This window comes from Moschus berezovskii, chromosome 6 (genome assembly GCF_049115385.1).
Source record: "Moschus berezovskii isolate FMDL1 chromosome 6, NW_MosBer_1.0, whole genome shotgun sequence".
In the NCBI taxonomy this organism is placed as follows: domain Eukaryota; kingdom Metazoa; phylum Chordata; class Mammalia; order Artiodactyla; family Moschidae; genus Moschus; species Moschus berezovskii.
The window spans coordinates 89936193-89949156 of NC_142465.1; the positions used below are offsets into that span (position 1 = coordinate 89936193).

The following is a 12964-nucleotide window of genomic DNA, read 5'->3' on the forward strand; positions in this document are numbered from 1 at the left end:
GATGACTACCACAAAGGATTCGCCTTCAGGAATCTCATAATCTAATGATGCAATACCAAGTATGCATGCTCAGTCGCTATCCTGTCCGACTCTTTGCCACCCGGTGGACTGCAGCCTGCCAGGCTCCACTGTCCATGGGATTTCCCAGACAAGAACATCCATGCAAACAAATAATTAAAATAAGGGATATGGACAAAGCACAGTGCACAGACAGTCCCTCAACTCTGCTGAGGGATTCAGCTTTGATTTCATAGTAAAGACTTCAGCTGATAGTTACAAAAACGGGAAGTTGCCTGATTGACAGAGTGAGTTGCAGTCACTCTGCATTTTTGCATTTAAGCAAAAATCCTGGAGCCTGACCTGAGACCTGGAGAAGTAGCAATAGTGGAGCTTTCCTATAGAAGACAAGAGAGGACCCAGAGAGGATGAACTGGTCTAGCAGGCAATGTTCAAATCAGAAAGAATTTTACATGTTCAGTCAATCAATTAAAATGATTTTCCCAGGTACAAAAGAAATTGACCAAAAAAAAAAGTTTGAGCAGGGACTGTGGGACTAGAGGAAGGGGGTGGGAGAAACAGAGATTGGGCAAACTCTCAAAAACCATGCATGTGCTCCTTACTATGCGAAAAAACATCATTCAAAATTTTCTATTTTAGATGTCGGGGATCCACTGTATAATTTTGAGCAGGGGCATGCGGGAAAGTTGCTCTGGGGAGAGTCGGAAGTCAGGTGGGCAGGCAGCCCGCTCAGGAAGGAACGGCAATCAAGGTCTGTGATCTGTTTTGTTTCTGTTTTTTTCCTCCTCCTTGACATGCTACATTTTCACATCAAAGATTCACACACGCCCAGGCACTAATTCAAGGGTAACGTGCTTGAAACGCTAGCGTCTTCCTCCAACCCCAGGAGTGAGCTGAGCGGTGGCTAAGGGTCTGAGCTGGGTGCCGGGAAGGAATTTTCTTGTTGGAAGAAACGCTACCCTCTGGGGGCAGTGTGGGGGAAACACAGCATCAGGAGTCTTCCTGCTGATGTAATCTGCAGGAGAGCCAGCAGACTCCGCTGCCCGGGCCAGTCTGCGACGCGCCCGCCACGTGTGCCCGCCGCCACCCCGGCCGCTTCCACAGACCCTCGCCTCCCCGAGCGCCCGGGACGCAGCGCCTCTGCCTCAGCTCACCTCCAGCTGCTGTGTTCGAGCTCTGGCCCCATGATGAAGGTAACCGTTTATGATTCTGACTGTACTTGTACAACAATGTATGCATGAATTGAGCCCGCGATTCCTCAGACAGAGCTGGCAGACAGGGGACGGAGGAAGAACCGGCTGGCTTGTTGCCATGCAAAACGCTTGCAGCATCTTCCTTATCAATGAAGCTCGGACCGGACCTTCCCTTCATTTTTCTGTTCAGGTTTCTGCTCATCCCGTCACAGGATGTGCCGCCTCAAGGTTTTTCACAGCTGTATTTGTGAACCGCGATAAAAGGCGGCACGCAGCTCCTTCCTCTGCCTGTTTTGAAGTCCGGAAAGGGAGAGGAAGCGCTTCTCAATTTCTAAGATGCACAGGAGGTGGGGGATTTTGGAGAAGAGGTCTTGGGGTGTCACTGGTAACACATGGCGGTTTTCTGCTGGCTGTGAGTTACAAGTTTCAGAACTAGGTGACGGTGGGAGACGGAAGGATTCTGTCCCATCTCTTAAAAACAGAAGGCTCTTCTTATTCTGTTCCTTGTGGAAATTCAAGCTTCTAGGAGTTACAAATCATTAAATAAGCCTAAGGACATTTTTTTTAAAATTCAAGAGCACCCTAGTGACTTTTATTCTTATGCTAATCAAGGATAAAGAGTCTAGCTGCTTATTACTTAGGAAGGTGTAGAAATGAACCCTTTTAAAGGTTCTGTTTTCCCACGTTGGAAAACTGCAATTATTTTAAAAACTGAAGAGTAGCTTTTTTTTTGAAAGAAAAGAGAAGCATGGGCAAGTACTATTGCTATGCAAGATCCTGGAAGTAGGCGAGTCCTATATGCAGTCTGAACTTTGAGGAGGAAAAAGGCCACGGTTCAGAGTTTCCTAGGAGAGCGTTAAGTACAGTTGCTAACTGGGCTTATCCACAGCCCATCCCAGTCTACAACTGTGCTTCCAAGAAAGGATGTGTCAATGGTGTCTTTTCACCAAACGAAAATTTCCACTATGATTAAGCAGGAAATGAGTGGAAAATGTAGTTCTGTATTAAAAGGGATCATGCAAATGTGCTGTGTTGAAAAACATCTCTAGAGATTTCTATTTCTGCCTTGTTCATGTCTGTCTAATTTCAGATGAAAAATATACTGTGAGTATCAAATTAGTGAGTAAAAGGAGAAAATTATGAGAATAAACAGTCTTGCTTTTCAGCTTTCCCCTGTCACCAGGTGGAACTTAGTGGATTATGCATTTTTGTAAGTTCATGCGTGCTTTAGCATGAGTACAAAACCCCTGGCCCTTTACACAGGAAACTGGAGGATCTCTTCAAGTAGTCTCATCTCTGTTTTTTTATATTTTACTAAGATTAAGAAGGGGCTTCCCTGGTGGCTCAGACGGTAAAGCGTCTGCCTGTAGTGCAGGAGACCCAGGTTCGATCCCTGGGTTGGGAAGATCCCCTGGAGAAGGATACCCACTCCAGTATTCTTGCCTGGAGAATTCCGTGGATTGAGGAGCCTGGTAGGCTACAGTCCACAGGGTCGCAAAGAGTCGGACTCGACTGAGCTACTTCACTTCAAGATTAAGAAAGAAATGATTGTGTGTTCTAGACATGGTCTAAGGCATATGTTCAGTTCAGTTCAGTTCAGTCGCTCAGTCGTGTCCGACTCTCCGCGACCCCATGAATCACAGCACGCCAGTTGACTCACTGGAAAAGACTCTGATGCTGGGAAAGGCATATATAAGGTTCCTTTAAGTTGTTTTCATTATTTCAAAAACCTTTCTACTCACCTTTTACCTCAGTATTTCTGTCATAATCACATTTTTTTGAAAATGTGATTTGCATGTGACACCATGATAAGATCTGCTGTGCTGCTGCTGCTGCTGTCACTAAGTCACGTCCAACTCTTTGCCACCGCATGGACTGTAGCCAACCAGACTCCTCAGTCCATGGGATTTGTCAGTCAAGAACACTGGAGTGGGTTGCCATTTCCTTCTCCAGGGGATCGTCCCACCCCAGGGATGGAACCCGAATCTCCTGTTTGGCAGGCGAATTCTTTACCACTGAGCCACCTGGGAAGCCCTTGATAAGTTCTGTCCTCAGATAATTTTCCAGACATAGTCTTGCCTGGGAGCTATTGAGATGGACACATACAGAACAAGCAGACGAGTGAGAAAAATTGCATATACATTGAACAAGATGTGTATAAAAGAGGGAAGCACCTGTTATAATTTACTGCATGAAAGTGGAGATGATGCGTATCTAAAAGGACAGAGACAAGAAGTCTTTGTCAGGGATGCAAGGTTAAGTGAAGGAAGAGGGCTGTTTGTGTGTGTGCAGGGGGCCAAACGAGAGGCCTGGCAGGGAAGGGGTGGGGATTCACATTCCAGACACAGGATGTGGTCCCGCAGGCCAGGCCCAGAGACATGCAGCTAGTTAAGCAGGCCTAACAAAAGGGCCTTGGTAGAACCTGAGGTGGTGAGAAAAAAAAGAAAAAGCAAGAACAAAGGATGAAGAGTTTCATTTTGGCCAGTATTTCATTTAGTGAGTCTCTGTAATAAATAAGTTCATCTGATTTTAGAACTATAGAGAAAAAGGAAGGTGAGTTAAGAAAACTTCCATTTGTAATGCAAGAATTTCTCTTGCTTGTCGGGTCGTTGAATCTAAGAAGGTCTAAATACTTGCTGCTGCTGCTGCTTCTAAGTCACTTCAGTCGTGTCCGACTCTGTGCGACCCCATACACAGCAGCCCACCATGCTCCCCCGTCCCTGGGATTCTCCAGGCAAGAACACTGGAGTGGGTTGCCATTTCCTTCTCCAATGTGTGAAAGTGAAAAGTGAAAGTGAAGTCGCTCAGTCATGTCTGACTTGTAGCGACCCCATGGACTGCAGCCTACCAGGCTCCTCCATCCATGGGATTTTCTAGGCGAGAGTACTGGAGTGGCTTGCCATTGCCTTCTCTGCTAAATACTTGAAATGGGCTTAAAATCTTGTGAAAGAAAGTTGAAAATAATCGATTATTACAGAGATTTATGCGAAGAATTAAAATCAAGTTATGGTTTATTTCAGTAATTGTGTATCTCCCAATTATTTTCATAATTTCAGATGCTATCTTTTAGTTCAGATCAGGACTTTTAGCTCTATGGCGGAGGAAAAATAATTCTCCCTCTATACTTCTCGATTCTTGGCTGAACTGTTGTTGTTTAGTCACTGAGTTGTGTCTGACATTTTTGTAACCCCATAGACTGTAGCCCACCAGGCTTCTCCATCCCTGAGATTTCCCAGGCAAGTATACTGAAGTGGGTTGTCATTTCCTCCTCTAGATATTCCCAGCCCAGGGATTGAACCGGTATCACCCACTTTGGCAGGCGGATTCTTTATCACGGAGCCACCAGAGAAGCCCTCTTGGCTGAAACATCCCCATAATAAAACACAGATTAATGGGGGAGAAGTCGGGGGGAGCAAGTTTAATAACATGTATACCTCTGTGTACATCGAAGATATCCAGGAAAACTTGAATAACTCCTTGAAATGACCCAAGCTACCACCGTAAATATCATCTTCGGCTAAAGACTGAAGAAAGATATTGAGGTTTGGGGCAAGCTAGTTATGGGAAGTTATCAAACAACGCACAGAAAACAGGAATAAATTGCGTGTTTAAGTCAGTACCTTCTCCTTGTTAAGAGTTTCTAGAGATTTTATTATCTTTTCTTTTCTGGTACAGAGAGAGAGAGAGAGAGAGAGAGAGACACCCTTCCAAATGGGGATTTCCCTTATAAATGCAACTTCTCTGTTTTCAGATATTCTTTTGTGTCTACAGCTCCTTATGCTACAGAGTCATATTTTGGGGGTGGTCTATTCTGCTCCCCTTAAGTGCGTTATTTCTGATATCAAGATAATAGACCAGGGAAGGGTTGACCTAAAACAAATAGACTGCAGCAAATATTTCTCTGACCCAGATGGATTTGTTTGGGGGTCAGCAGAGAATTAAAACTTGGGTTCTGTAACCAAGGCCAGCCACGCACAGCAAGTCTCTGCATAGCAAGGGGAGAAGTCTTTACAGAGAGGAAATGGACATTGGGAGGGCCATAGTAAACAGAGTTCATGGCTTTTCATTGAGTTGTTGCTGGAGTCTTTCTTCCTTTTTTTGGACTCTGCTTTGATTGTGGATCTGGGGCTAGAGAATTCTATTTTCTGTTCTCCTGGATCATTTAATTAAAGTTTTAAATTTTTTTAAAGAAGGGCATAACTGGATAGTATAAACTGGGAGGCCTAAGGTTATGAGTAAACTATTCCTGTGCATAAATGAAAAATTATTTCTAAACTGTGGGTACCTTGCGTGTTTGGTTTAGTTATATCTTTGGGGGTTTCAGGTTGTCTCATTCTCAGTGGGGGTAAGAAGATGAAAATGAAGGGCTTTCTCTAGCTTATTTTAGGCTTGGCAACTGTTATTCCTCTAACAGATGCCACTCTAGACAAACTTAGTGGAATGGGCAGCCTTATTATGCCCGAGGGGATTTGGTTACCGTATTAGGTGAGAATCTGGTAACTTCCAAGATGGACATCATTATTCCAGGCATCTTCTACTTTCTATATAATACTATCATTCTTTCTGAGCACAGGAGGAAACTGTGGCCAATCTGCTCATTTTACAGTTGTAATTATGGCAGTCTTTGTGTCGTAACTTTATCCCCTTAACAGCTGTCCAAATGCCCTAAACATTCAAAGTGACATATGGTAAAAATTCCTACTGATGGGCTTTCCTGAGCCTCTGTAGCCCATTTGGTAATACATGTCAGTGGCCATTCAACTAAGTCCACTGTAATTGGACACTGTATAATATCAACTTAAGGTGCACCATGCTTTAAATGTTTTAAAATGGAGTATTGGGGATGCTCTGATTCTTAAACCTAACTTTGCAATTGCAAACATTCTTATCATAAGATCTAATCTATGATTGACAGTATCAACAGTGAGTATGAAGCCAAAGCAGAAAAAGTCTTTTCTATCACACACGAGGGTTCTTGTGTCAGTTGCAACTGTGCTTCTCATTTGTCTTCTCAAGTCTGTGGGCTGAATTATCTCTAGAAATTGAGTACTTATATCCTTAAAATAACTTAGAAGTTAGATCGGTTTATTAATATAGCATAGCATATAAATATTTTCCTATTGTCATATATAGGCCACTCCCTTTTTGTAGGAAAAACCATTTTGCAAAATATTTCTGTCATGTTCAATGATTAATGGGAGAAAGAAAATCTAAAAGAAAGAGATAATCACACTCTGGAAATATAAGGAAAAGGTCAAGAAGAGGGGGAAAAGGAAGACAAGTTAAAAAAAATAGAGGAAATTATTACAACAAGCAAAGGTCTGGAAGAATTGTACTGAAAACACGTGATTCTTTGTGATTGAAAAATTGTGAAATATTTGTAAAATTTGGCTAGTTACATTAACAGCTCTATTTTTCATCTAAAAAGAGCTAATTCATTGGGTTTTTTAATTTTGCTATGTGGATCTGAATATGTGAGCAGTTGCATATACAGTCTAACCCCTTGTCTGAGAAATGATTTTGCTATTTTGACTGGAAATGGTTAAGAATTCTAGGACATGAAAGTTCAAATTCTGACTCCTTATAAATCTAGATAGAAGGGGCACCTGTTGGGATGTTCTAGGCCAAACATGCCACGAATGTCTCTTATGTGACCAACAAAGACCTTCATGGAATTTGGGTTTAAGGCCAAGTATGGATTTGCACACGGTGATCACTCAGCAGTTGTTAACATTCCATCTCTATGGTAAAGAGCAGTTTTGCCTAGTACCTTTCATTTCATTTTAGCTGATTCAGATTCAGAGTTGTATTGTTCGGATTTTAGTGCTAGATATTAGTGCAGGAGTCTGTAATGACAATAAATGTTTCTTTGAACTTTGAAGATAAAAGTAAGAGTTAAAATGGAGTTGTAAGATCCGCTTGGGAAAGCATAATAATGCATTATGAGGAATTTCATGGCTTTCAAGGTTGGTGAATGGTCTGTATACTTGCAAGGTTAGTTTTGATGTTTATAGAGGAAACACATCCAGGTTTTTGAGAAGGACTTCTTTGCTTAACAAAAGTAGAGATGCTTTATATTTCTAAATGCTATATAAGTTACATAACTGAATTATAACCTCAAAATCTTCATATGAGGAAAGCATGACAATTATATTATTAACTCCCATTTTACAGATAAGGAAAATGAAGATCAGAAAACTTACTTAAATTGTTTAAGCCCATAAATAGCACAACATGATGAGGAACTAGATATTCTGACTCCTCGTCCAGTGTGCTATCTCCTTCACTGGTGTTCTAATCCTTTTGGGATCTGACATTACTTTATACGTCTTAGAAGAATGTACAATCTCCCCCAACAAAAAGTACAAATATACATAGGGACAAAATTCTATATCTAAATTATTTGTTGTTAAAATCAGGACAGTGTAGTCCATATAGCATGGAAGACTAGTGGAATATACGGAAATAACCTAGTTTTTACAGCAGTGGAGAGCTTCTGGCTCTTGCTCTTGTAATCAGCTGGAAATATATGAAAGAGTTCCACACTGCTCTTTGAATATCAAACATAGCTGCCTCTAGGGACGTCCCTGGTGGTCCAGTGGCTAAGATTCTAAGCTCCCAATACATGGGTCCCAGGTTCAATCCCTGGTCAGGGAACTAGGTCCCACATGCTGCAGCTAAGTATTTGATGTCACAACTAAAAGATCTCGCATGCTGCAATGAAGATCAAAGATCTTGGATGCCACAATTAAGACCTGGCATAGCCAAATAAATAAATCAATTTTTTTAAAAAAGGAAAATGTCAGTTTTTAGAGCAAACAGAAAGACAACCAGTATTTTCTTTGTTTTTTAACCGTACATGTTATCAGTTTCTTCTTTCTCTTTTATCTCATAAAAACCCAAGGTGTAGAGTGTAGGGGAGGAAAACACATTTTCGTCTATCTTTTAGGTTCATTTCTTGGTGTTTTGCAAATTAGGCTGACAAAAGACAGTGTAAGAAGAGAAGAACTGTTGATTATCTCTGCAGCTTGTATACATACAGGAGAAACTCAGTGATGACTAACTCACAGCGTGGTTAGAATGTGGGTTTATATAACATCCTAACAAAGAAAAACACATTTGTAGAGAACTGATGAGACAAAGGCAAACGTTTTAGACTTCCAGGGGCAGCAATCTGTGGGGAGGTAAATATACAAGGGATACTAATGGGGTAAGATTTGTTTGTTCAGGCCCATGGCTCCTTTGTGTCTGCAAAACTTCAGCAGGAGAGGAGACTTTGGGCAGTCCTCACTTCTCAGAAGTTTCTGCTTTTAGTCAGTGAAAGGGAGGCTCCAGGGAGGCTTCCTGCTGCATCTGTTGGCTCTCTTGTGCCTTCAGCTTAAAATAGGCCTTATCCCAAAGTGGCATATTTTGGGCTGTCATATTTTGATCCTCTACAATGGTCAAGAGCAGAACTTAATTCATGGAAGCTGCACCCTAATTTATTTGATCTTCATTTCATTTTGAAGTGTATACATGGCCATTTCATTAAACAGGGCTAATACATAATCTCTTAGTAGAGTTTAGTAGTTTGGGGTGCTTAGGTTTCCCATTTCATTAATAACTTCTTGCCCAAAGGAAACATCTACATGGCTGTGTTGCTACCAGATGACCCCTGCCTTAGCATATTTGGCCCAAGTCCAACCATCTTTCACTTCTTTCTTATTCTCTTATCCCCCCTACCCCACTCCATTCAATCAGATATTTTATGGATTCTGTTTCTATATGTTCTCTCTTTCCCACTGCTGGTGTAACAACGATTTATGCTCTCATTATTTCCTGCTTGAATCATTTCGAAAGTCTTTCAGTTGGTCTCAAGATTAATTTTTAAAATTTTTCTTAAGCCATAATTTTGATTATGTCACTCGCCCACTCAAAATACCTCTATGACTTTCCCATTGTCCATGGAATTTAACTTAGTGCATGACGTCTTTTTCTAATCCATCCTTTCTTTTATGTATATGTGCTCCTCCAGTCACAGTGGAGGATTTACTATTCTTCAAGATGAGCTTTCACATATCCATATATTCATGTCTAATTTCTTCCTTCCTGGACTTTGCTGGTGGTCCAGTGATTAAGAATCTGCCTGCCAATGCAGGCGACACTGGTTTGATCCCTGGTCTGGGAAGATTCCACATGCTGCAGAGCAACTAAGCCCGTGTACCACAACTACTCAGCCTTGCTCTAGAGCCCAGAAGCCACAACTACTGAACCTGAGTGCTCTAGAGCCTTACCCCAAAGTGGCATATTTTGGGATATCATATTTTGATCCTCTACAATAGTCAACAGCAGAACTTAATTCATGGAAGCTGTACCCTAATTTGATCTTCATCTCATTTTGAAGTGTATACATGGCCATTTCATTAAACAGGGTTAATACATAATTTCTTAGTAGAGTTTAGTAGTTTGGGGTGCTTAGGTTTCCCATTTCATTAATAACTTCCTGCCCAAAGGGAACATTTAGTTGTGTCTCCACAACTAGAGACACCAGTGCAATGAAAGGCAAGTGTACCACAACTAGAGCGTAGCCCCGACTCACCTCAACTAGAGAAAGCCCCTGCACAGAAATAAAGATCCAGTGAAGAAGGAAATGGCACCCCACTCCAGTACTCTTGCCAGGAAAATCCCATGGACGGAGGAGCCTGGGTGGCTACAGTCCATGGAGTCACAAAGAGTCGGACACAACTGAGCGACTTCACTTTCACTTTTCCCTTTCATACATTAGAGAAGGAAATGGCAACCCACTCCAGTATTCTTGCCTGGAGAATCCCAGGGACAGAGGAGCCTGGTGGGCTGCCGTCTATGGGGTTGCACAGAGTCGGACACGACTGTAATGACTTAGCAGCAGCAGCAGCCAAAATTAAAATAAATAATTTTCAAAAAAATTCCTTCCTTCCCATTTACACCTTCTTCCCATCTGTCCCCTCCATGATGCCACTCATCATGTGGCTCGCCCCCATGTTCTCATGTGACTTGTTTTACCGTGGAGTGTCAAACAGTGACTTGTTTTCCAGTGGAATGAGAACGTGAAAGATGGGAATGTTAAGAGTAGAGTCTCCTTTTGGAGTCAGGAAATAAGATATTGATTATATCCTACAATCTCTGCACTCACCTTTCCTCTCTTGCGTGAACCCTGTCATCAGTGGTGCTTTTACAGATACTGGTTGAGCTAAATCAACATCCTCTTTCTAGACTTCCTAGCTTCAGATTCATTGATTCTGTTTTATATTTCTTTGTTTTCAAACTGTAGATACATTTTTTCCACATCAGAATTTACTTGATGTCAAAACTGTAATTGACTACCAAAATATAGAGGGTTGTAAAAACACAGACAACAGTAAACACATGTTTTAATGCCTATTGCCAGATTCATTTCATACAGCTACTGAGTGATATTTTTAGAGTGTCAGTGGTGAAACTGTACATAGATTGTAAACATACATTGAAAACATTTCTGGAAAAGTTCATTCAAAAAGATGCTACATAACAATATGAACTGGACCCATGAAAATCATAAGAAACAAACTCAATAGAAGAATTGATGCTTTTGAACTGTGGTGCTGGAGAAGACTCTTGAGAGTCCCTTGGACTGCAAGAAGATCCAACCAGTCCATTCTGAAGGAGATCGATCCTGGATGCTCATTGGAAGGATTGATGCTAAAGCTGAAACTCCAATACTTTGGCCACCTGATGCGAAGAGTTGACTCATTGGAAAATACCCTGATGCTGGGAAGGATTGGGGGCGGGAGGAGAAGGGAACGACAGAGAATGAGATGGCTGGATGGCATCACCGACCCTATGGACCTGAGTTTGAGTGAACTCCGGGAATTGGTGATGGACAGGGAGGCCTGGCATGCTGTGATTCATGGGGTCGCAAAGAGTCGGTGACGACTGAGGGACTGAACTGAACTGAATGCCGGTTCACTAAATCACTACTGCCTTCAATTTAGGCAGTATGTAAAGAGAAAGGGTCCCTGCCACACCCCAAGGAACTGACGTAGAATTTAGAACAAATTCTAAGTGTCTAGGAATGTTAACTAGTTCCAGTACTGTTTAACATGGGGATTTTTTGTTGTTGCTGCAAACAAAGCAGTTTTTAAGCAAACTAATTAATGCATACGCTGGCAAACAAATCCAACAAAAGAGGCACTTAGAGGCAGTGTTCATTGAACACTGGAATTTTGAAAGAAAAAACCTCTTAGGTCATTTTAGGCATTTACTTCTGCTAAAGAAGTATTGTTCTTTTAAGTTTATTTTTCGAGCTTTCAATTCTATTCCACTCAAATACCTCAAGAACCAAGACTTCTCAAATCTTCTGTGGACAGTTTTGCCACTTACTATAGTCACTATTTAAAAGTTCCCTGAAAATTAACTTATTTTTCTTTTCTTTTGGGTCTGTATTCTATTTGCTCTAATTAGTAGTTTCAGTAATTTAGTGAATATGTGGATATCGTATGTCAATAATGTTTATGCTACTTTAATTATTTCATGCTTGCCTCTTACATTAACATTGTGTCTGCAAACAAAACAAAAAACATTGTGTCTGCTAGTCCACCAGGCAACCAGTACCTTTCCTCCTCTTGATGATGTTCTTAGAACATTTATTCACAGTAGCCCATCAGTCTACAGTTTGATGTTAAAAGACAGCATTTTGATGCTGAAAATGAGGGGTCCTTTGCAACCACATGAACTTAACTACACACTGAGATAGATTTAATAATTCAACATCATTGTTAATGTTTAATTAGAAGTGACTTGTATTTACTTGTACCTGTGTGAAATGACATACAAACTAGAGAATTTACTGCAGCACTGTTTATAATAACAAAAGACTGGCAGTCACCCACATATCCAACAGATGTAAAAAAGAATGAGGTTTAAAAAAAAAAAAACCACAAAAACTAGTGGAGGGAAGAATGAGTTAAGCTCTCTATATACAGATTAAAGGAAAATCTCCATGATCCTTTTAACTGAGTACATTTATATATTTGAAATAGACTGATCAGAGAAGTCAAGGGAGGATTTACAGTGGAGGTGATGTTTGAGCAGAAGCACGAGAGAAGGCCAACTGAACAAGGAAGTAGGAGAATTTTAGGCACATACATGGTCGACTTCCACCCAACCGCAGACTTCTGGATCTAGATTCAATCACACATTCCTTTGCAGTAAAAGACCATGAGGAAACGTGTGCCTGGCCTCTCTTCCAGACCACTGGTAAATACAGGGCCCCGTGTACCCAACATTCTCAAGGAATGAACTATGAGAACTCACAACACTGGCAACCCAGGGGCTAGTTAAATTCACCACATCACACTTTGCTCACAATATCTTCACTATCCCTTGATGCTCTGGGTTTTCTCTCCAGTCTCAACCCTCACTAGAACCTCCCACCCAAATGTGTCTACAGGACCCTTTACAACTCAGTATTAGCACTGCCCCTCAACTCCTTCCTTAAATGCTTCCCACCCCTCCAGCCCTCAGGCGAGGTCACTTCCGTCACCTGGGGAGGGGGCTCACTTTGTACTCTCTTCCCTCTCGAGTTAGAAGGGGTTGGTCTCCTTCTGCCCATTCTGTCCCCACATCAGACTGCTCCTAAAATCCTCTCTCCACTGCTTAGTCCAGCAATCTGTGCCATCTCTTTCTGCCTCTTAACTATCACGTGCTCTCAGACTTATCCACTGAAGATTTTAGCACTTGCTCCTGATTCTCTCTTC

At 41.6% G+C, this 12964-nt stretch overlaps 1 protein-coding gene and 1 non-coding gene across 3 annotated transcripts in view; both read left to right on the forward strand.

The window, feature by feature from the left end:
• Positions 1 to 857: 857 nt before the first annotated feature.
• The window catches only part of BCAT1 (branched chain amino acid transaminase 1), a 137648-nt gene continuing 125541 nt past the window's right edge, over positions 858 to 12964 (forward strand). For both annotated transcript variants that reach the window (XM_055396116.2, XM_088837276.1), the window contains exon 1: positions 858 to 1211. In XM_055396116.2, the coding sequence (XP_055252091.2) occupies positions 1203 to 1211 (9 nt within the window). In that variant the 5' untranslated portion in view covers positions 858 to 1202. The remainder of the gene's footprint in view (positions 1212 to 12964) is intronic.
• TRNAY-GUA (transfer RNA tyrosine (anticodon GUA)) lies at positions 2545 to 2616 on the forward strand. The gene has a single exon. It is a non-coding gene; the product is annotated as a tRNA-Tyr (tRNA).